Genomic DNA, 26,686 nt, shown 5'->3' on the forward strand with positions numbered 1-26,686 from the left:
CTCACTCAAGTGGGCTTTCCCAACCTTTCCGGGGAGGACTCGCTGCCAGGCCCAAGTCTCTTTCCAAGTGCAGATTTATTCTTCAAACATAAAACTTAGGCAAAACTTCAAAACAAAAGCAGTTCCTCTGCCCACCCTGGGCAACAGCTCCCAGAAGTTTCTGCCCTTGCTTCTCTCAGTGCTGAAATGAAAATGCTCCCGCCCCTTCACTGCCTGCTTCAGAACTTACAGCAGGAGCCCATCTGCCTCCTGGAACTCCGTTCCATCAGAGCTCTCTCCGCCCTTTATAGGAAACGTGACCCTTTCCCAGCGGGCTCTGATAATCTAACAGGGCTGGCTGGTCCTTAAAGGGCAGGCTGCCCTGTTACAGTGTAAATTAAAATTGATTTAGTTAATCTGGTGCATTTCTGGGTGTGGACACTCTCATTTCAGATGACCAGTTTTAGATGAAGTTTAAGTTTTATTGGGGCCCTGGGCACAAAGAACTTTTGGTCCCGCCCCCACACCTCCATTGCCACAGGGCCCCGCCCCCCTGGCCAGGCCAGAAGCCAGAGCTGGGCTGGTGTGAGAGCTGCCCAGGGAGCCTGGGCCACTATGGAGAGCCCTGGACCCTCCGCCTGCCCTGGGTGGTGTGCCTCGGGGGCTGGGCACAGGGGCTGGGGGCTGCTTTCAGGCCCCCCAGCCCTCCGCCCAAGTTGGAGGGTCCGGGGCTCCCCTCAGCAGCACGGGCTCCTTGGGAGGCTCTTACCATGGCCTGGCTCCAGCTTCTGGCCTGGCCAGGGGGCAGGACCACAGGGGGGAAGAGGAGGAGCAGGGGGCGGGGCCTCTGGGGAAGAGGAGGAGCAGGGGGCGGGGCCTCAAATCCAGTGCCCGTGGCCCCACCACTTCTACCCAGGTTCGGGAGCTCCTGCAGAGCCCCCAAACTGCCCACACAGATTTGCACTGTAGCAACCAAGGGTGTGAATGAAAAGCAATTCAGCTATTTCAGTGGTAGTTTATGTGGAGCGCGGGAGACCAGCCCCAAGGCCCAAAATGAAGGCGGTCTCTCCCCCAGTGTCACATTGTTTGAGAGACACATTTTCTTCTGTTGGTGGAGGAAACGCTGCTTAGCGCCACAGGGTATAAATCACGGTGGCTGAGAGCATAACAATAGCTTTGCCTCTTCTATAGTGGAGTCGATAATTTCACACCGAGTGAGCAGAAACCACTGAAATAATAGGCAAAGCTGATAAGAGGTCCCTTCAAGCCTATAAATACAATTATACTCTGCAGCTATATGTGGATGTTCAAATGAGTTCCAGTCTAAAGCCAATGGCAGAACAGAAACGGGCAGTCTTTATGTGCTGTTTCCTTGGGGTACTTACAAACAATTGGAACCTGCCACAGAAGGAATCTGAACTTTTTGCCCAGCGTAGTTTTGTTGCTCTAAAGATTCTGTTTCCTCTTTCTGCCATAGCCCGGCTCCCACGGTGGGACTGATAAAGATGGGCCCTGTCAGTGCACATGAAGGCACTAATAACGTTCAGCTGTCGCTCTCCCCACGCAGTACAAATGAGCAGGCAGGTGTTTGTGCCCTTGGAGAAGTGGGGTATCATTCCAATTGCATGTTCATTTTTTTTTTTTAAAGAGGAATGGCGTGAACAGAAAGCAGCCCTGCGACACAATCACAAGGCGTTCATAGCTCTGCTGGCATCTACACGGCTCAGCTAGATGCCGCAGAATCATAGTCAGCAGTTTGTACTTTAAGTAGACTCCAGACAGATGGTGGGTTGATGGCACAGCCTCCTGTGTCATTATACTAAGTAAAACTATTTCCCCTTGTTTATTTCCCTCCCCTCCCCACCCACTGTTCCTCAGATGTTCTTGTTAACTCCTGGAAATGTGCTGGAAATGGCCCACCTTGATTATCACTTCAAAAGGTTTTCTCTCCCCCCACCCCACTCTCCTGCTGGTAATAGCTCATCTTAAGTGATCACTCTCCTTACAATGTGTATTTTTTCATGGTCTGTGTGTATATAAATCTCCTCACTGTATTTTCCACTTTATGCATCCGATGAAGTCAGCTGTAGCTCACAAAAGCTTATGCTCAGATAAATTGGTTAGTCTCTAAGGTGCCACAATTACTCCTGTTCTTCTGACTAGTGCTGTGTGAACAGCTGATTTTTGGTTCTCTGGCAGTTCCAAAAAACCGAAAATTAATTTAGGATCAAATGAAACATTTCGTTCTCCTGAAACAACGAAACATTTTGCTTCAGGTTTGAGCTTTTTAAAAATGTTACATTTTTAAAAAATAAAACTGAAGGAAATTTGCAAATGACAAGCCATGTCAAACTGAAAAATCAAAACGTTTTGCTGCGAAAATGTTGAAATGAAATGTTCAGATTTCTTCAGGGTTTTTTGTGACTCGGACAACCCAGCGACTTTGACGCAAATTCACAAAACGTTTCAGTCCACCTCAGTTTGCATTTTTGACGTACACAAAAAAAGTTTCAACCAAAATATTTCACTCAGCTCTGTTCCCAACCTCTCCACTCCTTGAGCTCTGCCATACCTGGCTGGTTGTGCCCATTCAGATCTGCTTTTTATGAGGCTCAGGACCAGAGGCCCCTAACCTGTCCTCTTTTCCCCCAAATCAGATTAGTAGCTTTCTTTCCTAAGCACAAGTAGGACTAAAGAATGCAATGTCAGGCAGAGTCCCTGTGGCCAGAGACCCATGGAGCCTACGCATTAGCTGATGGTGCATGAGTCACAGGCATGCAGTGTGCCATAGAGGTGCAGAACGACAACATTAGTGCAGAAGAAGAGGGGATCTTCTCTGCCTGCTCCTGTTCATTGACAGGCCCAGGTTGTCCCGTTCCATCCAGGCTGGCAGGATGTCCACGTCGAGTCTCATTGACTTCACTGGGGCTTTGCATAGGTGTGAGAGGCTGCCTGCAGGATTGGGGCCTTTGTTTGTGCTAGGTTGGCTTAGCTGCTTGCCTCTGAGTAATGCCAGGCTGGAAGGAGCAGCAAGAGCCCTTCTCCAGCAGAAACTTCAACTGTGACACTGTAAATCACTCAGTGGAAACATTGTATTGGTATATTGTGGTCACTTTAGCACTAGTTTTCCTCTCCGAGCTTATTTCCCCAGTGGCTGTTTCTTCTACCTTCTTGGCTCTTCTTTCGACATATTTTGGGCTATGTGTTTTATCTCTGTTTTATTAAAAATAATACTAGAGGGTCTTAGAGCACTTATCCCAAACACAGCAAGACCCTATAGCTCTAGATTCAAATGCTGCAGGGTTGGTACTGGAAGCCATTAGTGTTTTTGCAACGTTCTGGTAAAAGCGTGTAATACCTGTGTTTTCTTTAAAGGGGTGCTATAGAAGCTGCAGCAGCAAAAGTGGCAATGGATGCCTCGGCTGTCAAAGGCGAAAACCTCTCGACGGACAAGTGGCCACCCACACTACAGCAAAACATACAAGTTCTCAGAACCATCCATATGAAGCTTATCTCAGCTGAGTCACTCGGTGAGTATCTCACATCCTATGAGGTCAGTGTGATAGGAAGTGGTCCCTGTGTGGCGCTGGACAAAGCGTGTAATGTATGCCTTTATGTCCAGCTTTGAATGCAGCTGCATTTCCTATGCATGTTCCTCTCTCTCAGCATGCTTTATTGCCCTACATTTTAAAGTATAGTTCTGACCTTTTGTGCCTGTTTTAGTTTATCAGCTTGCCGGATAGCCTCCAGAAATTGTCACAAAGTACCAGGCTGCCTGCATCCCCTGAAATTCGTGCATCTCCTCTTGGGGATTTGCTTGATTTACCCTTTACATTTTCTCTCCTATAATTGGACCTGGTCTCCTCCTTATTTTTCACTCTGTCTCTTGTTTTCATTATTTCCCAATAAAGTAATTCATGGAATTGCAAGAAAACAGCTCTTTTTAGGTTTCCCTTACCTCTGCCCAGGTAGTACCACCTTTTGAGGTGAATGCTTTCCTTGGCTAAACAAAAGTGGATAATGCCACTACAAACTTCACTAACAAACTCCAGAAGACTGGAAAAAACACAGAGACTTGCAGGAATCTTTGATCTACCACATTTCTTTGCTTGAGGTATCGTTGCCTAGCAACAGTGATTATGACAGGATTCTTGTTAGCTGGACTGAGACCTCACATAGCAAGGATAACGGCTAGCTTCCAAGCATTTAAAGTTGCTTGCAATGTTGTTGTAGCTGTGTAGGTCCCAGGATATGAGCGAGATAAGGTAATATCTTTTATGGGACCAACTTCTGTTGGTAGCTGGTACAAGCTTTCAAACTACACAGAGTTCTTCAAGTCTGGGGAAAGAAATCAGGAAAGGATTTTAAAGGCAGCAGCTACCTTTTTACTTTGCACATGGTCCAAAAGGGGACCAGCAGATTTCCCTAAAACAACACAACTAAGGGGCAATCATAGACATATATGTAATACTGTGTGTAGAATCTTAAGGACATTAAGACCATGTTGTCTGTACAGAAGAGGTATGAATCCAAGAAAAGCCCTGGCATGCTTACTCTCTTCACACATTCAGAGTGTAGGTGTTTTCCTCTTCTAGCGGAGAGTAACTTTACCAAGGTCAGGCTCAAAGACTAGTGAAAGGTCAGCTTGCAGACAAACAAACCAATATCTCACCCCAGTAGATTAAAGTGGCCACTGCCACCTTGAACTCACTTAAAGTATCGCTGCTATTGATCACAGTTTCTCCTAAACCAAGGTCAGTGTCTGTCTAACACTAACAGTGCATTATTCTTCAGCCACCTTGCTAATGCTGCATTATGGGTCTGCTGCCAAGTACAACAAATTACATGAATAATTTCCAAATACTATGGTACAGCTTCAACCATTTGTACCAAACCAATTTCCATCACGCCATTCTGACCTAGCCAGAGCAAAGGGCTTTGCTCCTTGGCAATGCTCTCCCCCAGTTCAGAAGTGGACTGGATGCCAGTTGTCTGCCTGGAAACTACTGCTACTTCCTCTCCCCCACACAATTTCCTAGAGGCCACTGCACTTCCATGTTATTATTATTGTTTGTATTACAGTTGCACCTAGCGAACCCAACCAAAACCAGGGGCTTTCAGGCTAGGTGATGTATGAACTGATAGTGAGATTCAGGCCTTCCCATACAGAGCTTACAGTCTAAAAAGATACGAGAGACAGCAGATGGGAGGAGAAAGAGTCACAGAGAGGTGGAGTGATTTGCCCAAGGTCATGCAGCAGGTCAGTAGCAGAGCCAGGAATAGAACTGGTCCATTTCACTGCTTTTATGCGGTGGGGGCAGCAGTGAAACAGACAAAAATCACATCCGTTTGAGCTGTCAGGGATCCTGGGGAGCACACATCATTTTGGAAACACCATGTTTCGGTGTTTCCTAACCAAAATATCTTGGGATTTCGATTCTGCAAAAAGTTGCGGTTTTATCTTCATCCCTATTCAGAACAATCCTCCCCTCCTCCTGCCCAAAACTCGAAAGTATTCTCAGAATGGAAATTCAGTTTCCCAGAACCCTAAATAGAACCCAGGTCTCCTGACCACCACTCCAGTGACCAATCTGCTAGACCATGCTGCTTGCATGAAGAGGGGGGTGGGAATTCCTTTGTGCATATGGAGCCCAATCATGTGAGATTCTGAGCACCCTCAACTCCTGCTGATGTCAATGGAAGTTGAGAATGCTCCGCACCTTTCAGGATTGAGCCTATTGTGTACAAAGCCCTTTGAGATGAAAAGTGCTATATAATCAATTAATACAAATGCCATCACTTTGACATGTGGTTTGACTGATGTCCAGGCTATGAGCCCTGTGCGTTTGTTAACCATTTATATTTAATGTAATAGCATTTTTAAAACTATTGTAAAGTTCAGCATGTTTCACCTCTTTCATTTAGGCTCTTTTATGCACAGAAAACAGTCTCTAGTTAATTTAAAATCAGCTGCATATCACTGACTGAGGAGCTGGAAACCAGCAAGAGGAGAGAATCTGTCAGTTCACATCAGAATCCCAGTGTATACGAACGGGCATAGCCATTGATCTCCACTCAAGAGAAAGGTTCTAGGGAAATATTAGCTCTTCATCTCCCAGATGAACAGAAACTTAGGTTTGATTTCCTGCCTTTTATTCTCTTTAGAAATTTTTCTATCACTTTTGGAGACCTCCTGTTCCCAGCTTCCCCAAGCAATGAAGTAGTTTCTGTGCACAGGGCAGCTGTGCTGTCAAGATCACTTCTGAATTCAAATCCTGTATTGGGTCATTCACAGCACACCTCATGAATACAGCCAGCACTGGAGAATGGGAGGAAGAGGGGCATTTGTAATAGAGGGGGAAATGCCATAGCGAGATGTGGAGTAATTTTTTCCTATACAACTGACCTTAAGTGGAAGCATGGTTTAAATCGCTTCTCACCCCTACAGGGATCAGATTTCTGGGTCACAATGGACTCGCTTGTTAGCTAGCTGGTCTAACTGCTGCGAAATGGTCATTAACTTCTAAACCATGGTTGATTTAGATATGTATACATATTTATATTCTAAAACAAGGACACCTCAAGAAACTGGCCTATGAAGTTTTATCAGTTCATATATTCCATGAAGATTAAATTAGTCATGAAATATTATTTTATTTTAATTGGTTATTGCAGAAAGGTGCCGGACTGGCAACCCTGGAGGCTAGGCTGAAGTCTGTTCAAGCTAAGGTGACTCTGGGATACCAAGAAAGATATGTTCTTTAATCTTAGATTGCCTTTACTGCAGTGAATATCAGAAGACCAACACAGTCATGCTCTACCAAAAGGTAGGAATATAGCACACACAAAGACACGTTGCAAATGACCATAAAACAACAGAAATGTTAAATCCCAGATGAATCTCATTCACCTGGCTCCTCCAGCTTATAAATGGAATGACTTCCTCCCTGTATTATAGAATTATCTGCGGGAAGATGGGACAAGTGAAATGAACTGATTGAAAAAATGACCATATGGAAAACTTCTGTAATAGCAATGCAGCAAAAATTGAGCAATTGTTGAACTGCAGGAGTCACTTGTTCAAATAAATGGGATCTGGCCAGGCTCTGACCTTTAATCCTTCTCTTCCCCTTCCTAGCTTGTTGTGTCTGCTCTCCCCTATTGTCTATGTCTGTCCTCCCATCCCTTCTCTGCTCTGTCCACTGCCTTTCCTTTTACTCTCTCACTCCATCCCACAGGGCCTGTGCTCTTCTTTGGTCACTCTGGCTGAAATTTTCAATGCAGCCAGCGTTTCACTCTCTCTTTTCCTATCCACTTTCCCCACCCCCTTCTCTCCCTTTCTCATAGGGCTTGGGGAGATGCCATCCCTTGCCACCTTGCTCCTCCTATCTCTTTTCCACACACACCTCTTCCTCTCCTTCCTAAGGTGTTTGAGAGATCCCAGCCTCCTCCCCCCTGGCAGTGAGTACCTCTCTATCCCCTTTAAAAATAAATGGATAGACACTATTTAAAAGTGAATTGATTTCTCAGGTTTGTATACTCCATTATTTATCAAACCCAAGACACTGGTGGGAAAGGATCAGACATTCATATTTACCGAGTCATGTGCATTTCTATGTGACTAAGATTGTTATATACTTTCCTTGAGTTCAAATTAAAATAGAGTCTTTTCTGCCCCTCTGCCCATCCACCCCTTCTCTCATTCTGATCTTATACACATATTAACTGAGAACAACAGAGCTTGAAGTGAACATGAAATCAAGCATAAACTACTGCTCCATCTCCCAAGTCTTATTAGAGGGCGATAACAGGTGCCGTTGCAATAGCAGTCTGAGTCTGGGTTATGGTTAAATGGTAACTCTGAAGGAGGCAGAAGTCTCCACAAACCACTGGCTTCACAGTGAGCTATTTCAATGTGGTGCAATGCAGAACACATCTGTACCCTTTCCTCCTGTTGTGTACTGACAGGTGTCTAGAGAAGCGCAGAGAATGATGCGTCCTGGCCTCACTGAATCTCTGGGGCGTCTAGGTAATGAAAAATGTTGGGAATGGGGAATATGGCCAATCATCCCTAGAATGTTTTCCTCTCTCTTACATTTCACTTTTATCTTTATAGTTCCTGGAAGGAAAATACATTAGAAAGTGGAAAGATGATGAACTGAGCAGACAAATGCATGTACAGATCAAATATATTTACAGCTGCCACTGGTTTGTCGTTAAGCATTGATTGATTCGCAGTGGTATTAAGAAGGCCCAGGCTCACATGTTGTCATGGTGTAGCCAGCATTATTTAGCTTTCACCCCACGGGACTTGCTTCTAGAAATTGGTTTGAGCCATCTTTGCTAATGGCAATTCCTTCCAAACTGTAGCAGCCACAACAAAGTGCAGAAACTGTTTGCCTGTCACTTTATGGTATAGGGGAAGAGTCAGGATTTGCTCTGGGTGGAAGAGAGATGAAGGCATGCAAATATACAGGATGAGATCCACAGGAGTTTGATGAGAGAGATCTAATATCTCGGGGAAAATTCTGTCTTTTGGTTACCCTGTCCTCCCAAACAACCCCCTACCCCCTATTCTATCCACTTGTTGTATCCTATCTGACTGACACCTAGACTGTGAGCTCTCGGGGAGGGGCAGGGGGGAACTACTTTCTTTATTCCATGTCTGTACAGCATCTAGCACAATGGGGCCCTGATCCCTGGCTGCAGTTCTTGGATGTTACTATCATAAATAATAATGACAGGGCAGCGCCTCTCAACTGGGTGAGGTGGACAGGGGTCTTTATTTCTTTCTGGGGAGCAATAAAATGTGGGAAGACCACTCCATGCATGGTTCCCTCATTCTTCCTTTACTCTGCAGACACACCCACTGGAATTCCAGGAGGAGGCTCCCAGGGAGGAAATCTCAATGAGGATGGTGCTACAGAGATATTCCCTGATTGGACATGGGGCAAATCCTCAGAGATCTGTACCCAGCCCAAGGGGATCTGCAGAAGGCCAGAGCAGTGTTGCCAACTCTCATGATATCTACTGTTTTTTCTAAGGCTCCAGCTCCTGGAGTCATGTGAACTCAAATTTCATTTTTTAAAAGGTAAATTTCTGGCCCTCCTGGTTGCAGAGAAGAGCTTGAATAGTGACTCCTAGAGGCTCAGAAACCAGGAGGCATATATAAGAACCCCAATGTTGTTATTTAAAAAAACTCAGTATTTTAAAGCCAATTTCATCAGTTTTGGGGGCCTGACTCATGATTTTTGAACACTTGGGGTTGGCTGTTCTACTGGAGCCAACCAGATTGGGCCCTGCACCTTTGAACTGGTTCTAGTCTGAGCCCCACTGAAGACACAACACTGGAGACAGCCCCTCACCACAGCTGCAGCTAGGAGCACCAGGATGGGTATGAGCGGGAGTGAAGTAGAGGCGAGGGCTCAATGGGGGTCCTGGGATGGAATATCTTTTCTGACCAAGTGCCCCAGGACCAGAGGGGACTGGCATCATACGGCCACATGGCCTGGTGAGGCTTCTCCCCATCCTCCCCAAGCACATTCCCCCTTGGGACTGGAGGATCTTGGGGGACAATACCATGGATCTCAGGGAGGAAGGGGAGAGACAGGGCCCTGTTGCTAAATAGATATTTCATCTCTGTAGGGCACCTTGATCTGTGAGTCTCTCATGATTAACCTGGTGCTTTAGGACTGGCTGTGGATTGCATCTGCTGGAGTATTCTAAGAGGGGGAAGTTGCTTTTCTAGTGTTCTGCTTGTCTTATAACCCTCTGGGAGAGCTATGTTCCTTCAATATTGGCCCCAAGAGTAAATCATATTAAAACATCAATTGAATAGAAAACGAAAGCACTCTGGCAGTATGAGTACTGGGGGAATAGATTGAGATAGGGAGCATTGAAACCTTGTCTAAGTGTATGTTACTGGCCCATTCAAATGTATCACAACGCAACAATGGGCCCTATTGCTTGCAGGTGGAGAAAGTCATATTATTTGGAGCCAAAATGCCAGCAAAACCTTTCACGTTCCCATTGTCTTCAGGAGAGTATTTGCTGATGATCTGAAAGGAAAACAAAACTGTCACCATATTTAGAGCTGTGTAAACCCAATAGATAAATATATACATTTGCCAGTTTGTAATGAGACAAACTAAAGAGACAGAGCAGTCCATTTGGTATAAAGATATTCAGTTATTTCAGCTAAAATTACTTAGGGACAGCAGCACATAAATGAGATACCAACATTTGATTTTAATGACTTTCCACCTTGCTGCAGGCTAAAATTCAGTTAAAATTCAGATTTGCTATGTTAAAGTGCAATTCTCCCCTCCCCATCCCGCAGGAGCTGCATAATAAAGAGAAAATGGCATCCACAACACCTGCCTAGAATTCTGAAAGTCAACAACAACCTCAAAGTGTGGGAGTTGCAGTTGTGCAACAGGAGTAATTTATCTTTTCAGGCCTCCTTGCCAATAATATGGGACATCAACGCAACATTTTTGCAGAGTCAGAAATTTGTGTTTTTAAACCCTAGGCTTCTTGATGAAAAAACATTGGAAATTTCCCAATTATTTTTCTCCCTCCTAAAAGGACAATTGATTATTTTAAACGTGAGCTGTGAACCACCAAGTGCGGTGGGTCGAAACAGGCTCAGCAATCCTTTGCATTCATAGAACACAGAGGGGTGTGAAAACGACAACAAAAATGGATAATGATAGATACATGTTTGACAAGCTGCAGCCAAGTCTAACAATTCTGTTGCCAGCAGGATCATCATGTCATGTAAAAATCAACACCCAAAACCACAGCTTGCTTACCCCTATAGATTTTACTAGTTTAATTTATGAAGTCACGAGTTACAGCAATTGCATCTGAATTTAGTAATACACAGTACTACCAACCCCAAACATCCAAAAATCATGAGTCAGACCTGCCACCCCCAAATCATGAGATTGGCTCGAATATCATGAGATTAAAAAAACATGGGACTTTTTATTTGCCTTCTGGTTTTTGAGTCTTTAGGTTTCACATTTTCAAACTTTTGTCTGCAACCCTGAGGGCTAGTAACTGATCTTTTCTTTTTAATGAAAGCAGAGATTTTCACAATCATATGATTCCAGGAGTTGGGGCTTTAAGAAAAACACCAAGTATTATGACACTTGTGATAAAATGTCAACAACAGCTGGCAACACTGCATAGCAAACATGGCAAAGAAAAATAAGGTACAATATGCAAGTGATTCCTTAAAATGGTAGCTTTGGTACTACAACTAAGGTGTCTGCCACAGAAATTCAGTGTGTTTGAATGCACTCTGTATAGGTTCAATTCAAATTTGAATACAAACTGCTATAGAAATGACTTGAAAAAATAAGATGAGTCACCCTAACATCAGATCAATAACAACAAGACAAAAATGTAGAGTGCGGTTTGTGCTGGGCAAGCCACAGTTATTAACATGGTGAATTTTTCTTTGCTTTTCTTATAAACAGGTTTATGCTGAGAAGAATAAACGCCGGAGTTCAGATGTCACCATGCATAAGTCTGTGCTGAAAACCCCTCCCCTAGGATTTCCTCCCACCCGTCTGAGCTTTCAGCGCACATATTACAATGAGAGGGTACCTTCCATCCAGCCTTGTGTGGGCCTATGGGGGAAATGGAGCTAAGAGTTAGGTCAAAGAGGATCCTTCACACTGCTGAGAGCCCCTCTCCTGGGACTAGCTTTCCCGAAGTGGGCAAGAAGGGGACGGGTTCAGGTCCTCTCTGCAGGCTAGAGCAGGTCTAAGGGTCACTCTGACTTGTACCCTGTTGCAAAAGCTACAGAATGGCTGGGGCCTAAGACTGTCCTGGCCACATCTTCCTCCTCTGCCACTGGGCTGCTGTGGAGGTGGCAGAGAGAACACAGCTGCGGGAGGGCTGCATGTGGAGTCTGCAGAGCAGTGCTGCACTGGGCCCAATGTCTTAGTTCCTGCTAGGGCAGTGCATGTGAATGGTTAATTTAAGTCCATGGTAGGACACTGGGCACGGGTCTGGAGAAGGATCTAAGCAGAAGGTGAGCCATGAAGGCCAAGCTCTATGGGTAGAACTGAGTCTCTTTCACTGATAAAGTTCTCCATTTGGTGTTAGCAGAAAGCTGCTCTGTCATGTGACAATCATTTGGAAACACAGAGTAATGTGGGTCTGTAGCTACCTTCAAGGCAATAGGGCTGGGCAAAAAACAGGATGGAATTTCCCTCCAAATGAATTCCTATTTTTTCCCATTGAAATTCAAAAAATGTTACCTACAGCGTCTCTTTTTCTTTCTCTGTCCTACTACTGAGATTAGATTTGTTTCTAAGGTTATATCTACACTATGAGCTAGGGGAGTGATTCCCCTGCTTGTGTACATGTATTTGTGCTATTTCTCATTGAGCTAGTGCTAATATAAATAGCAGTATTGCCATGGTAGCATGGCTAACGGCCGCACAGCTGAGCCACACCAAGTACATTCCCACTACACAACATTGCCTCTGCTAATTCTTATAATTGTGAAGTCTGCTCAGTTCTTTTGAAAAACTAATACAGCTGCAGCACAGCTAGTTGGGCTTTCTCGGCCCCCGTTTCTATTAGTTCTCAAAGGGATTTTAGAAACATTTGTTCCATATTTGAAAACTGCTGTTGTCCAGACAAACTGAAGAACAATCTAATAGGCTCTGGCATACTACCCATTTTACCGCTAATTGCAAATGTCAGGTATTTCTGCATTTCATGTGCCGTAACAACAGGATTTCACTGTGCCACACATCTCATTATTTAAAAACAATATTTTAAAAAGACACCAGGGCACTGCAGCTGCAATCAGTTCTAAGTAATGAGCTTCTAAAGTGATTGACCTGTTCCACCTCAGTGTTTAATGTGTTGTGTATCACTTATAATTACTGTGCTAACAGCGATGGCCAATGCTTTACAACCCTCACCCTGTGCTAATTCATTTTCTCTCTTTCATAGGAGTGTCACAGAGAGCTGGGATTTTCAGCCAAAACTCATAGTATTGTGAATCTTAAAATTCAAGTGTAAATTCATATCTAGAAATGAGACAAGCAAGGATTTTTAGAGGCAAGCTTATACACGGCCATTCCTTGTACCTTCAGACATAGCTAACAAAGTGGTATTCCCAAGAATAACATCTTAATAGTTTTACACATACTGATGCGCATTGGGCACTGCTGTAGTGAAATCCTCAGGGATACAATGCCACCAGCCTTGTCCCCTAAAACTAACATATAGACAAACTGCAAGGCTCACCAGTTTGGGGGCTCCCTGGTAGGTAGGGTATTCAGTGATGGTGTATAGACTTGTCACGTAAGAGTATCTCCCATTTGGAAATTGATCTCCATTACCATATATCCATGTACAGGGCCAGATTGTGATGCCTTTACCTACGTTGAGCAGCATTTTTCCTGACTTCAGTGGAAATGCTTGTGGGGAAAGGTGCTATTCAACATGAGTACAGATTGCACAGCCTAGCCCACAGAAATTTTATATTCAGACATGTTATAATGCAAATCGACATGTCTTATTGGTTTGTGTTACTGTCTTTGTTACAATATATGAACATCTGATGCATTGCTTCAATGACCAGCCATCCCTAACTAAAATATTCCTGGGCTGGTGGGAGCGGGGAGAAAGTAGCATTTTCCTTGCATTGGCTGGTACAACAAGGATGATTTTTTATCATGTTACAGTTTTAAAAATTAGGTGACAGAAGAAAACAAGCACGTAGGATGTCGTGAGAGAGACCATTCAACAAGACACTTGTTTAGAGGGGTGTGTCTTTTTGGTGACTCTTTTATGGTTGCTTCAGTTCACACCATGCTGAGTCTAAGGATTTTAATTATCTTACAAGTGATCACTCTCATTACAGTGTGTATGGTAACACCCATTGTTTCATGTTCTCTGTGTATATAAATCTCCCCACTGTATTTTCCACTGAATGCATCCGATGAAGTGAGCTGTAGCTTATGAAAGCTTATGCTCAAATAAATTTTAGTCTCTAAGGTGCCAAAAGTACTCCTTTTCTTTTTTGCAAATACAGACTAACATGGCTGCTACTCTGAAAATTATCTTACTGTAACTTCAGGGAATTTTTGACTGGCTTCCTCATTTTAAAAAAAATCCTTCTTTTAAAAGTTTAGGGGTTTGGTTTTTTTGGTATATCTAATTCTGTCCCTACGGATATTCAATTCAATTCAATTGTTTGTAATTACTGTTACTCAGTGGCTCAAGTATAGTTATTTCTTGAACAAATTCCTGTGTGTTAGGACTATCTCTAGAATATTCCCTCTCCTTTGTGGCTTGGAACAGGGAATCAACATCGAAGGGGTGTATTTCTAATGGGGTCCTGCAGGGATCGGTTCTTGGCCCTATAATATTTAACATTTTTATTAGCAACCTGGAAAAAACATAAAATCATCACTGTTAAAGTTTACAGGGGACACAAAAACTGGAGGAGTGGTACACAGTGAAGAGGACAGGTGACTGATACATAGCAATCTGGTTCACTTGCTAAGCTGGGTGCAAGCAAACAATATGCATTTTAATATTGCTAAATGTAAATGTATACATCTAGGAGCAGAGAATGTAGGCTATGCTTACAGGATGGGGTACTCTATCCTGGGAAGCAGTGATTCTGAACAAGATTTGGGGAGTGTGGGGGGGGATCATCAGCTGAACAGGAGATCTCAGTATGGGATCAGCTAATTCTCTGTAACAGGTGCGAATCTGTGAGCTTAATATGTGCTATATTGCTCTTAGGACGATCATGATGAGGTACTGCTTAGTGTCCTGCAGGATGTGCAGATCTTCATACTTTCTGCTAAAGCTTTGCCCTTAGAGCACGCATAATAAATATTCTCATTTTGTCCCCATGATCAGCTGTAAGATTAATTCAATCTAAGGATGCATAAACAGGGGAATCTTGCATAGAAGGAGAGAGATTATTTTACCTCTGTATTTGGCATTAGGGCAATCACTAATGGAATCTATTTAGTTTAACAAAAAGGTTAATGGGCAACTTGATTGCAGTCTGTAAGTACCTATGTGGGGAACAAAAATTTGATAGTGGACTCTTCAATCTAGCAGACAAAGTAATAACAAGATCTAATGGCTGGTAATTGAAGGTAGACAAATTCAGACTGAAAATAAGGTTTAATTTTTTAAGTGAGAATAATTAACCATTGGAATGGCTTAACAAGGGTCTTGATGGATTCTCAATCACTGACAATTTTTAAATCATGATTGGATGTATTTCTAAAAGATTTGCTTTAGGAATTATTTTGGGGGGGGAAGTTCTGTGGCCTGTAGTATACAGGAGGTCAGACTAGATGATCACAGTGGTTCTTTCTGGCCTTGGAATCTATAATGTATTTATAGTCTTATAACTTGGAATTTGTATCCATACAGATTCTACTGTAATGCGCAACTCATTATATTCTACTGATGCAATGTATATATTGCAGTAGCTCAGTGATGACTAAAGCAGGTTTTAGGATAGCTTGTTTATTTATCTCTCAACAAGAAATGACTTACCAAGTAAACACTATACTGATGCTACTGCAATCTAGCCTGACTGTACTCACTGTCTCATTCTCTGTAATGGGTTCCTGCCTCTGACTGTGAGAGAGTCTGTGAGTTTAATATGTGCTATATTGTTCTTAGGATGATCATGATGAAGCACTGCTTAGTATCCTGCAGGAAGTGTGGAACTTCATACCTCCTGCTAAAGCTTTGCCCAGAGCACACATAATGAATATTCTCTTATTGTCCCCATGATCAGGTTTATGAGCGGTATGGGGCATATTAAGGTTCTTCATTATTGGATCAGCCAGAACTGATGGATGGGAAACTCCTAAAGCATTGATATTTACTATATTTGGTTCACTTGGAGCCATCGATCTGTTCTTGTTTGGAGCTGGATTTGGTAACGTATTTCCTGGCAGTAATCAATTATTTTATATTCAGTATGATACTTAATTGTGAGTAAACCAAAAGACAGATTGCTTGGATATAAGAACTATTGATTGCCAGCAGAAGGCACACTTATCAGCTAACTTTCTGAAGAACAGGAATATGAAGCTACTCTTCCGTATTGCTCTGATGACACTGGGAAAATGACAAATAGCTCTTCTACTCAAGCATGAATGGATGGTATTGAAGCAAACTTGCCACATCTTGAGTCAAATTCTACTTGCCTCATTCACATGAGCAGGGACATAGAAATCAATGGGAATACTTGAATAAGGCAAGCAGGGTCTGGTTCTTTATCAGTGCTTTATGATTTTAAAAGTCATAGGTAGCAATATTTTTATCCTGCTTAGATACTATGGTGATAGATGATTTACTAATACTGATAAATAATCTGTTTCCAGTACTCTTAGTGCACAAGGGAAAACAAGAGACCATGCATCACCTCCTTCTGTATGGAAAGAAATGTCCACAAAGAGCTACCAGTGATGCCCAAACTATTCCTGTTACGCCTCCCCACGTACCAGCACTGGAATCTGTCTGTGCCCCCCTCCATTATGGCACAGTTGGCTCAGCAGACGAATTTGGGCCGAAGGTGAAGCTGGGGTTGGAACTGGGGATGGAGGAGGAGCTCAGGCTAGGGGTGGAACTGGCCTGGGGGTGGAGAGAGAAGGAGGGCAGAGCTGGGCTGGGGCCAGAGAGAGCTTTGGATGGGGTGGGAGCGGTGTAAGGGCCGGAATGGCGCTGCTACTGGGATCAGAGCTGGACTGGGGGTGGAGTGGAGTGTGGCTGGGAGCAGAGTTGGGAGGTGCTCCCTCCCTGCTCCCCGTGGGGACTGGCTCTGGCTCCCCTCCCCCGAACATTTCTCCATGACACTCTAGGGGGCATGCCCCATAATTTGGGGACCACTGAGCTAGATTGTGGCTTTGCTAAAAGCCCTGAGTAAAGGGCAGTGCAGAACCAGATTTTTGCCTCACTGAGCATTCCTAGTGTCCCCTTACACCAAGGGGAAATTATCTGCACCAGCCCTGTACCTGGCACAGATTCCTCCCTTTCCACTCTAGCTCAGCTGTATTGGTGGGTGCATTGGGGGAGAGGCTCTGCCCTCTTCTTGCCCATCTCTACTCACCTGCACAGAAAGGGCAACAGCAGCCCTATGGAAGGTTCTCCCCCACCCTACACTGCTACTGGCATTATGGATATGCCAAGGAGGTAAGGGATGCACCTTGTGCCCCTGCTCCCCTGAGCAAGTGTCTAGGCAGCATCATGCCTATGCCTATAATACCAGTTTTGTGCTTCAACAGGAAAAAGCCTTTTCAGGCATTTGAGCAACAGGATTAAAAAAAAATTAAATTATATTCCACATTCTCAAAGCTGACCAACAGTGATATGTGAAGGAGGAATATCATTTGTCACAGGGGAACAAAGGCATATAAGCGTGCAAGGCAGCATTGTCTAGCCAGTTGAACACAGAGTTTAGTGAGATGAAAATAGTTTTCTACCAGTGAAAGTAATTTTTTACAGAAGGCATTATAACCAGTCAACTAGAACAATAAGGTCTTCCTCTGAAGATAGCAATTAACTTATTTTTTTAGCTGACTATTTGAACTTGTGCTCTGTGATCGAGAATGTGATCAGTTAATGAGTCACACAACAGCCAAAACTTTCATTGCCATCAAACCAAAGCTCCGTTCATTCTGAATCTTGCTGTATGGACATTTTAGTAAAAGAGCCATTGATGGGACTGATGTTAAAAGAGCTATTGTAGTAGGATGCATATTTGAAACTGAGTACAGCAGTTAGCTGTTTGCATTGACATTTGTTGGAAGCATTGCCATGCTGTTTGCCATTTGAATAACAAAAACAATTTTTTTGATAATTTTTTGCCTAAGCGGAAAAAGACAGAGAAGGAGAAAAACATAGGGAAAGGGAGGATGAAGCAGCAAAGTTGACTTATAGTATCACATACAAAAATAAGATTTCCCATCTTCTTAAAATGTTCTTTTGGGAAAGTCTAAGTCTGGATACAAATTGATGCTCTATTAGTTAGTAACATTGCTAATACAGTGTATGGATGGATGCAATAAAGCAGGCTATAACTGAAATTTGTTGTAGGCGGGTGGTGGGGGTGGAGGAAGTGTTTCTAGGATCAGAAATACTTAAAATTAGTAACCTTTTATCAGAAAATATTTTTTTCGGTTTTTACCTGTTGACAAATAAGCAGCTGATTTCTTCCTTTAGAATGGTCTTCCTTTAGTTCAGTTGTTACTATGCCACGAATGTGTCCATCTATTCAACACAGAAGAGGGAGCATTAAGGTCCTGATCTTGTAGGCACTTATTTATATGCTTAACTTTAAACATCTGAGTACTCCCACTGACTGTAGCCATGTCAGTGCTTGTAAGATCAGCAATTTAAATTGTAGTATTCTTAATGAACCCTAAACATAATTATAGGTATCTGAGCTTTAATAAAGCATAGCTTCTCATTTAACAAAGCTTCTCGTTGCGCTTTGTAACAAGTAATATTGTAGTTTGACTTAAATCTGTTAAATTAAACCAGGTTCAGTTTACATCATGTATTGCTTAGGGCCTGGGGTGGTAGCTATGCTTTAATTTTGTTTTCTTGACTAAGTACTTAAATAGGAAATACTGTTATATTGAGAACATCATTGAATGGACCTGGTTCTCTCTCCAGCCCTTTGCATGGTCAATAATACCAGTGCATAGCATGTAATCCATTACCATTCTGATTAGGTCATGTTTTGTGCTCTGTATTCACTTAGCACTGCAGTAAAGGACTACAAAAGCTACAGAGCCACAGAGAATCATGTCCATATGGTAAACAGAGTCTCCTTTGCTGAAAATACACTGATGAGTCTAAAGGTGAAAAAGCAGGTAGAGGGAATGAGCAGTCTTTTGCATCCCTGAGATTGGAATTAAGACATGTAACAAAATGTCTAATTTTGTAGCCATTATGACAGCTGAATTGGTGGGGAAAATGTTAGCATTAAACTAGGTAAGGGACATACAGACTACCTCAGTTGTTATCTTTTCAGATTAATAATCAGGTATACTGGCAATTAAAAGGGGTAGCTCAGAAAGCAGGAGTATATTAGGGTGTGAATATAGTACTAGTGTGGATTCCAGCACATGCTGAAAATATCACATCTTATAATTTACTGGTTTGTGTATTGCAGAAGAACCTTATTGAGGATCCTGGCGTCATTATAATAGGCATTGTATAAACACATGCTTTCTTGTAAAGCATCACAGGTATGCATGGCACTTTACAGGACAGTAAAATACAAATGCTTGCACAGACTAGCTTGCACTATAAAGCCTGCCACATGGCCACAAAGAACTTGCTGCAGGATCAAGACTTACAGTTAGAAGTAACATGAGAGATAGAAGATAAGACAGTGAGAGGCCTGAGGAGGGTTGCCACAGGTTGAGGTTGTGGTACTCCTTGTAGAATGTGCATCGTAGCGGGCCCTTTTGTGTCACGGAGCGATTTCATTTCCCAACTCTTGGTACCTCACGTGGCTCGGCCCTGCTGCCCCTGGATGTTACTTGGGCACTACGTGCTGCAACAAGCAGATCTGCTGATGCAGACGGTAGGGCAGATGAAAATCCAGGGTGCAGTTAGGCCACATGCATGACCCTACATCCCTCTTCCTCCTTATACAGCCCTCATGTGAGGAAGCAAGTGACTCCCAGACAGGATGAGTCCGTATCACTGTCCCGTTACGAGGTGAACTCTGAGGCCCAGAGTGATCAAGGGCGATTACCTCAACATGGTGACACCAGCATGGGTTTCCCTAGTCTACCAAGGCCTATGTGAGTCATCCCATGGAGTCTGTGACTGAGCTGGGGACCAGCAGTACCAACGCTCTGGGGAGCGGATGCCCCCCCATAGCCCCAAGTCTTGGGAGTCCCACCATGAGGAGACAGAGATGTTGGTACCAGCATGACTGGGGAGGAGGGAGTCGCAAGTGTGACCCCTCTGCCCGGCCAACTCCAGCACTGCACCCATTGTTTCACCACGCATGAGTGCCTAAGGGCCGGCCGGAGGATACATGGCTTTTGGATATTTAGGGTTGGCCAAACAGGTGGGGAATTGCACCTGCCCGCCCCCTCCAGAGCCCCAGGGGCCCCGCCTCAGGCTCGCCCCCGAGCTCCAGCCCAGCTCCAGCCCAGGGGCCCCGGCTCAGGCTCGCCCCCCCACCCCCCGAGCTCCAGCCCAGGGGCCCCGCCTCAGGCTCGCCCCCCCCACCCCCTGAGCTCCAGCCCAGGGGCCCCGCCTCAGGCTCGCCCCCCCCTACCCCCAGCCCAGGGGCCCCGCCTCAGGCTCGCCCCCCCCACCCCCTGAGCTCCAGCCCAGGGGCCCCGCCTCAGGCTCGCCGCCCCCCCCCCGAGCTCCAGCCCAGGGGCCCCGCCTCAGGCTCGCCCCCCCCCCCCCCGAGCTCCAGCCCAGGGGCCCCGCCTCAGGCTCGCCCCCCCCACCCCCCGAGCTCCAGCCCAGGGGCCCCGCCTCAGGCTCGCCCCCCCCTACCCCCCGAGCTCCAGCCCAGGGGCCCCGCCTCAGGCTCGCCCCCCCCTACCCCCCGAGCTCCAGCCCAGGGGCCCCGCCTCAGGCTCGCCCCCCCCTACCCCCCGAGCTCCAGCCCAGGGGCCCCGCCTCAGGCTCGCCCCCCCCTACCCCCCGAGCTCCAGCCCAGGGGCCCCGCCTCAGGCTCGCCCCCCCCTACCCCCCGAGCTCCAGCCCAGGGGCCCCGCCTCAGGCTCGCCCCCCCCTACCCCCCGAGCTCCAGCCCAGGGGCCCCGCCTCAGGCTCGCCCCCCCCTACCCCCCGAGCTCCAGCCCAGGGGCCCCGCCTCAGGCTCGCCCCCCCCCCACCCCCCGAGCTCCAGCCCAGGGGCCCCGCCTCAGGCTCGCCCCCCCCCACCCCCCGAGCTCCAGCCCAGGGGCCCCGCCTCAGGCTCGCCCCCCCCACCCCCCGAGCTCCAGCCCAGGGGCCCCGCCTCAGGCTCGCCCCCCCCTACCCCCCGAGCTCCAGCCCAGGGGCCCCGCCTCAGGCTCGCCCCCCCCACCCCCTGAGCTCCAGCCCAGGGGCCCCGCCTGAGGCTCGCCCCCCCCCACCCCCTGAGCTCCAGCCCAGGGGCCCCGCCTCAGGCTCGCCCCCCCCCACCCCCTGAGCTCCAGCCCAGGGGCCCCGCCTCAGGCTCGCCCCGAGCTCCAGCCCAGGGGCCCCGCCTCAGGCTCGCCCCCCCCCCGAGCTCCAGCCCAGGGGCCCCGCCTCAGGCTCAAGCTCGCCCCCCCCCCCCGAGCTCCAGCCCAGGGGCCCCGCCTCAGGCTCGCCCCCCCCCCCCCGAGCTCCAGCCCAGGGGCCCCGCCTCAGGCTCGCCCCCCCCCCCCGAGCTCCAGCCCAGGGGCCCCGCCTCAGGCTCGCCCCCCCCCCCCCGAGCTCCAGCCCAGGGGCCCCGCCTCAGGCTCGCCCCCCCCCCCCGAGCTCCAGCCCAGGGGCCCCGCCTCAGGCTCGCCCCCCCCCCCCCCGAGCTCCAGCCCAGGGGCCCCGCCTCAGGCTCGCCCCCCCCCCCCCCCGAGCTCCAGCCCAGGGGCCCCGCCTCAGGCTCGCCCCCCCCCCCCCCGAGCTCCAGCCCAGGGGCCCCGCCTCAGGCTCGCCCCCCCCCCCCCCGAGCTCCAGCCCAGGGGCCCCGCCTCAGGCTCGCCCCCCCCCCCCCCCCGAGCTCCAGCCCAGGGGCCCCGCCTCAGGCTCGCCCCCCCCCCCCCCCCCCCCGAGCTCCAGCCCAGGGGCCCCGCCTCAGGCTCGCCCCCCCCCCCCCCGAGCTCCAGCCCAGGGGCCCCGCCTCAGGCTCGCCCCCCCCCCCCCCGAGCTCCAGCCCAGGGGCCCCGCCTCAGGCTCGCCCCCCCCCCCCCGAGCTCCAGCCCAGGGGCCCCGCCTCAGGCTCGCCCCCCCCCCCCCCCGAGCTCCAGCCCAGGGGCCCCGCCTCAGGCTCGCCCCCCCCCCCCGAGCTCCAGCCCAGGGGCCCCGCCTCAGGCTCGCCCCCCCCCCCCCCCGAGCTCCAGCCCAGGGGCCCCGCCTCAGGCTCGCCCCCCCCCCCCCGAGCTCCAGCCCAGGGGCCCCGCCTCAGGCTCGCCCCCCCCCCCCCGAGCTCCAGCCCAGGGGCCCCGCCTCAGGCTCGCCCCCCCCCCCCCCCGAGCTCCAGCCCAGGGGCCCCGCCTCAGGCTCGCCCCCCCCCCGAGCTCCAGCCCAGGGGCCCCGCCTCAGGCTCAAGCTCGCCCCCCCCCCGAGCTCCAGCCCAGGGGCCCCGCCTCAGGCTCAAGCTCGCCCCCCCCCGAGCTCCAGCCCAGGCTCGCTCCATCCTAGTATCTCTCGCCCCCCCCTTGCCCGTAACTGAAGCCCGGCGCCACGCGCAGGCGCAATAGCGCGCGCGGCCGCCATCTTGGCGGCGCGCCGTCGGCGGGGGGCGGGGCGAGCGGGGCCGGGCGGGGGGAGCCTCCCAGTCCGGACTCGGGACTTTTGAAAAGCTCCGGAGCCGCGGCGGGGGGGGGGCTGCGGGCTCCGGGGCTGAGCTGCTACCGCCGCCTGCGACCGGGACCGAGCCCGAGCCCACCGGCGCCTGCAGCTCTCCGGCGGCGCGGCTCCGGGGCGTCGGCGTCCAGCGGGTTGGTGCCGGGGGGAGCGGGCGCCCCTCGCCGGGCTTGGGGGCGCTGCGTGCCCCGCCCGCGGTGAGCGGGAGCGGGGGGGGGGCAGGGCCGCTGCGCGCGCGCGGGGGTGGGGAGAAGAGGGGGTGCCTGAGGGGGGAAATGGGGGGGGGTCGCTGCGCGCGCGGGGAGATAGTGGGGGGTCATTGTGTGTGTGTGGGGGGGGTGCAGAGGGGAGGGGGGACTGGCGGGGTTCAGTTTGAGCGCGCGGGGGGGTGGGGAGAAGAGGGGGTGCCTGAGGGGGGAAATGGGGGGGGGTCGCTGCGCGCGCGGGGAGATAGTGGGGGGTCATTGTGTGTGTGTGGGGGGGGTGCAGAGGGGAGGGGGGACTGGCGGGGTTCAGTTTGAGCGCGCGGGGGGGTGGGGAGAAGAGGGGGTGCCTGAGGGGGGAAATGGGGGGGGTCGCTGCGCGCGCGGGGAGATAGTGGGGGGGGTCATTGTGTGTGTGTGGGGGGGGTGCAGAGGGGAGGGGGGACTGGCGGGGTTCAGTTTGAGCGCGCGGGGGGGTGGGGAGAAGAGGGGGTGCCTGAGGGGGGAAATGGGGGGGGGTCGCTGCGCGCGCGGGGAGATAGTGGGGGTCATTGTGTGTGTGTGTGGGGGGGACTAACGGGGTTCAGTTTGAGCGCGCGGGGGGGTGGAGGGGGTGAATGGGGGGTCGTCACCGGGAGGGGGTGACTGTGGGCGAGGGGGGGTCACTGTGTCTCTCCCTCCTCCCTCGGCTCAGGGAGCTGGGTCCCTCTCCCCACTTGGAAGAAGTGCCATGCTGCTCCCCCCCCACCCCAACAGACACTTCAGGGGCCCAGGCCCCCCCGTGGCCCCCCCGCTGCTCTCCGGTCCCGGGTGCTGGGCGCGGGGAGCCTGCCCGGGAGGGACCCGCTGCCGGGGGCGTGGAGGGCAAGAGGTGCCCGCGGCAGGGCTGGGCTTGGCTGCTCTCCCTCGCCGCTCCGCAGTTAGGCCCCGCTCTCTTCCTCCCTGGGCGCTCTTCAGGGCTGTCGATGGCTTTATGAAAATGTGCAGTGCTGACTTGTGGAACCCTCCGAGCTCTTCGCACAGGTCCTTTGCACAACTTCAGAGGCGCACACCTGCGTGTAGTTTACCTTGTTTGCATGGTAAAGGAGAGGGGTTTTTTTTTTTTAGAGTAAGCGTGCTGAGTGCTAGCAAGATATTGATACCGGCTTTCTGAGCTGCTGCAGTCCGCCTCGGAAGTATTCGCAAAAAGAAAAGGAGGACTTTTGTGGCACCTTAGAGACTAACCAATTTATTTGAGCATGAGCTTTCCTGAGCTACAGCTCGCTTCTTCGGATGCATGCAGTGAGCTGTAGCTCACCAGAGCTTATGCTCAAATAAATTGGTTAGTCTCTAAGGTGCCACAAGTCCTCCTTTTCTTTTTGCAAATACAGACTAACACGGCTGTTACTCTGAAACCTATCAGAACTATTGTGCTTCAAGTAATCTAGAGGTGTGATTTATGTCTAAATATTGTACAGACTGTTACAGAGAAGTCTCAGTAATTCTCACTTTGTTAGTCTATACATTTAGTAATCCTCATCAGAAACCTTGAGGAACTCTCCCCATTTCTCAACAGAGATTTCATAACAAAGTCAGTTCAGTAATCCTGTTTAATATTACTAAAATGTACTACAGAATATTTTAACACATTAAGTTTGGGTGATAATTAAGACTAATTCACACATTTCAAAATAACTGTCTTTACAAAAAAAAAGTTTTTATTCTCTAATATGCAAAATTCAGCAATCTGCAGTGGATCTCTAGCACAAATTAGCACGCTGCTGTGCATTCAAAGCAAGAACACTTACAGGGACGCTGTCAGATTGAACCCACTTTCCAATAATAAGCCCACTGGTTTTTCTTGGAGTTCCAGCCAGTTTTGCTTTTACATTTCCTTATTTAAAAAAGTTTCCCCTACAGTTCTGTAATCAAAAGGGGAAAATAGTAGTGAGTAAGGCCCCAATCATGCAGAAAGATCCATGAATTTGAAACCCTGTACCCTCAAAAAGTGGGTGCAAAGAGCAGCCACTGGAGATCTCCTCTGTAGGAATGAGTGACTACATTGTAGCAACAATGATATTGGTTATACAGGGAGTGCTGTTGCATGTACAAAGTAAAAGTAATTTTCCCATAATCTCTTTAAATAGTAGTAACCAGAGATGTTGCTTGTTACAATAGCAGGTGAAAAAAAAAAAGGTACAAAAGTGATTTAAGTTGGTGGTATCCCATTTGCAAAATCTAAGATTCTCTGCTGTATCTTTCTGAGCGCTTGTACAGCCGTCTAAGTCACCTAAGTCAGTATAACATATTTTGCTCAGGGGTGTGAATAAGCCACCGACCTAAGTGCTGGTGTGGACAGCGCTGTCTGCTGGAGAGTCTTCTCCAGATGCGCTACGCCACCACTGTAGTGCTTCTAGTGTAGACTAGCCCTAATGTAACACAAAACCCCTAGGAGGTATTAGGCAGTGGAGGTCAAACCCAGGACCTCTGGTTTTAAAAGCATGAGCCTCTGCTAGCTGAGCTAAAAGTCCCTGTTATGTTACATCAAAGGTTGTATAGATTTGAACCTCTGTGTGGGACAGCCATATTGTTCACGTGTTCTATAAACGAACTGAGAAACTAGAAGTTTTTGTTTTAAGAACTAGCTATGTAAAAGAGGTGATGTCATTAAGTTTTAAGTATCAATGTGTGTCAGTAGTAATATTACATAATTTTTTCACGGCGCTTCAATAGCTTAGGGGAATTGACTCAGTTGGGCTCCCTCAGTCTAGGATCCACTGAATAGGTGTCCACTTAATCTCTCATCACCATGTCTGACATCCTCATGAGTCTCAGCAGAGGCACCAAGGATTGAACAGATGTGGTCAATGAGCCCCTTCTACCTCACGATGGCATCTCATCTTGAGAATTTTTAAAAATGATCTCACTGTGCTGTACTGGCGGAAGACTGGTTGCAGATGTTTTTTATCATTGAATGTTTTTATTCTAGTATTTGTGACAAAGGATTACTACATCTGAAAGATGGAGTATGGATAAATCTCAGAAGATTTGAGTGTCTCTGCTAAGTATGCTTCTTCTGTCTCTTCATGGGCTATATCTTCACTGAGAAAAGGTGTTTACACTAGCTCTGTCAAACAATTAAATAAATGTCCTACTATTCACATTGTTAAATATTAGAATACCATTTTGTCAAATATTTTTGGACATTTTCTACGTCTTCAAATATATTGATTTCAATTACAACACAATACAAATTGTACAGTGCTCACTTCATTTTTTATTACAAATATTTGCACCGTACAAAACAAAAGAAATAGTATTTCAATTCACCTCATACAGGTACTGTAGTACAATCTCTTTATAATGAAAGTTGAACTTACAAATGTAGAATTATGTACAAAAAATAACTGCATTCAAAAATAAAACAATGTAGAACTTTAGAACCTACAAGTCCACTCAGTCCTACTTCTTGTTCAGCCAGTCCCTCAGACAACAAGTTTGTTTACAATTAGCAGGAGATAATGCTGCCCATGTCTTGTTTACAGTGTCACCTGAGTCAGATGCCACCAGCAGAAGGTTTTCTTTTTTGGTTGTTCAGGTTCTGTAGTAATACATTGGAGTGTTGCTCTTTTAAGATATCTGAAAGCATGCTCCACACCCCATCCCTCTCAGATTTTGGAAGGCACTTCAGATTCTTAAACCTTGGGTTGAGTGCTGTATCTATCCTTAAAATCTCACATTTGTACCTTCTTTGCGTTTTGTCAAGTCTGCTGTGAAAGTGTTCTTAAAACGAACATGTGCTGGATCATCATTCAAGACTGCTATAACATGAAATATATGGCAGAATGTGGGTAAAACAGAACTGGAGACATACAATTCTTCCCAAGGAGTTCAGTCACAAATTTAATTAATGCATTAATTTTTAACGAGAGCATCATCAGCATGGAAGCATTTCCTCTGGAATGGTGGCTGAA

At 47.9% G+C, this 26,686-nt stretch overlaps 2 protein-coding genes across 4 annotated transcripts in view; one reads left to right on the forward strand and one right to left on the reverse strand.

Moving 5' to 3' along the window:
* Positions 1–6,759: 6,759 nt before the first annotated feature.
* Positions 6,760–20,095, reverse strand: LOC311526027 (uncharacterized protein). The gene is made up of 3 exons (XM_084638657.1): positions 19,362–20,095; positions 18,182–18,264; positions 6,760–10,037 (listed from the first exon to the last, which is right to left on the reverse strand). Exons 1-3 carry the CDS (start codon positions 19,492–19,494, stop codon positions 9,939–9,941), a joined length of 315 nt encoding a protein of 104 aa, XP_084494783.1. The 5' UTR covers positions 19,495–20,095; the 3' UTR covers positions 6,760–9,938.
* A 2,402-nt stretch (positions 20,096–22,497) lies between these two features.
* Positions 22,498–26,686, forward strand: part of KLHL13 (kelch like family member 13) — a 118,931-nt gene continuing 114,742 nt past the window's right edge. For all 3 annotated transcript variants that reach the window (XM_084639677.1, XM_084639674.1, XM_084639676.1), the window contains exon 1: positions 22,498–22,664. The gene's annotated coding sequence lies outside the window, so the exon portion shown is untranslated. The remainder of the gene's footprint in view (positions 22,665–26,686) is intronic.

This window comes from Lepidochelys olivacea (assembly GCF_965140295.1).
Source record: "Lepidochelys olivacea isolate rLepOli2 genome assembly, chromosome: 9".
In the NCBI taxonomy this organism is placed as follows: domain Eukaryota; kingdom Metazoa; phylum Chordata; order Testudines; family Cheloniidae; genus Lepidochelys; species Lepidochelys olivacea.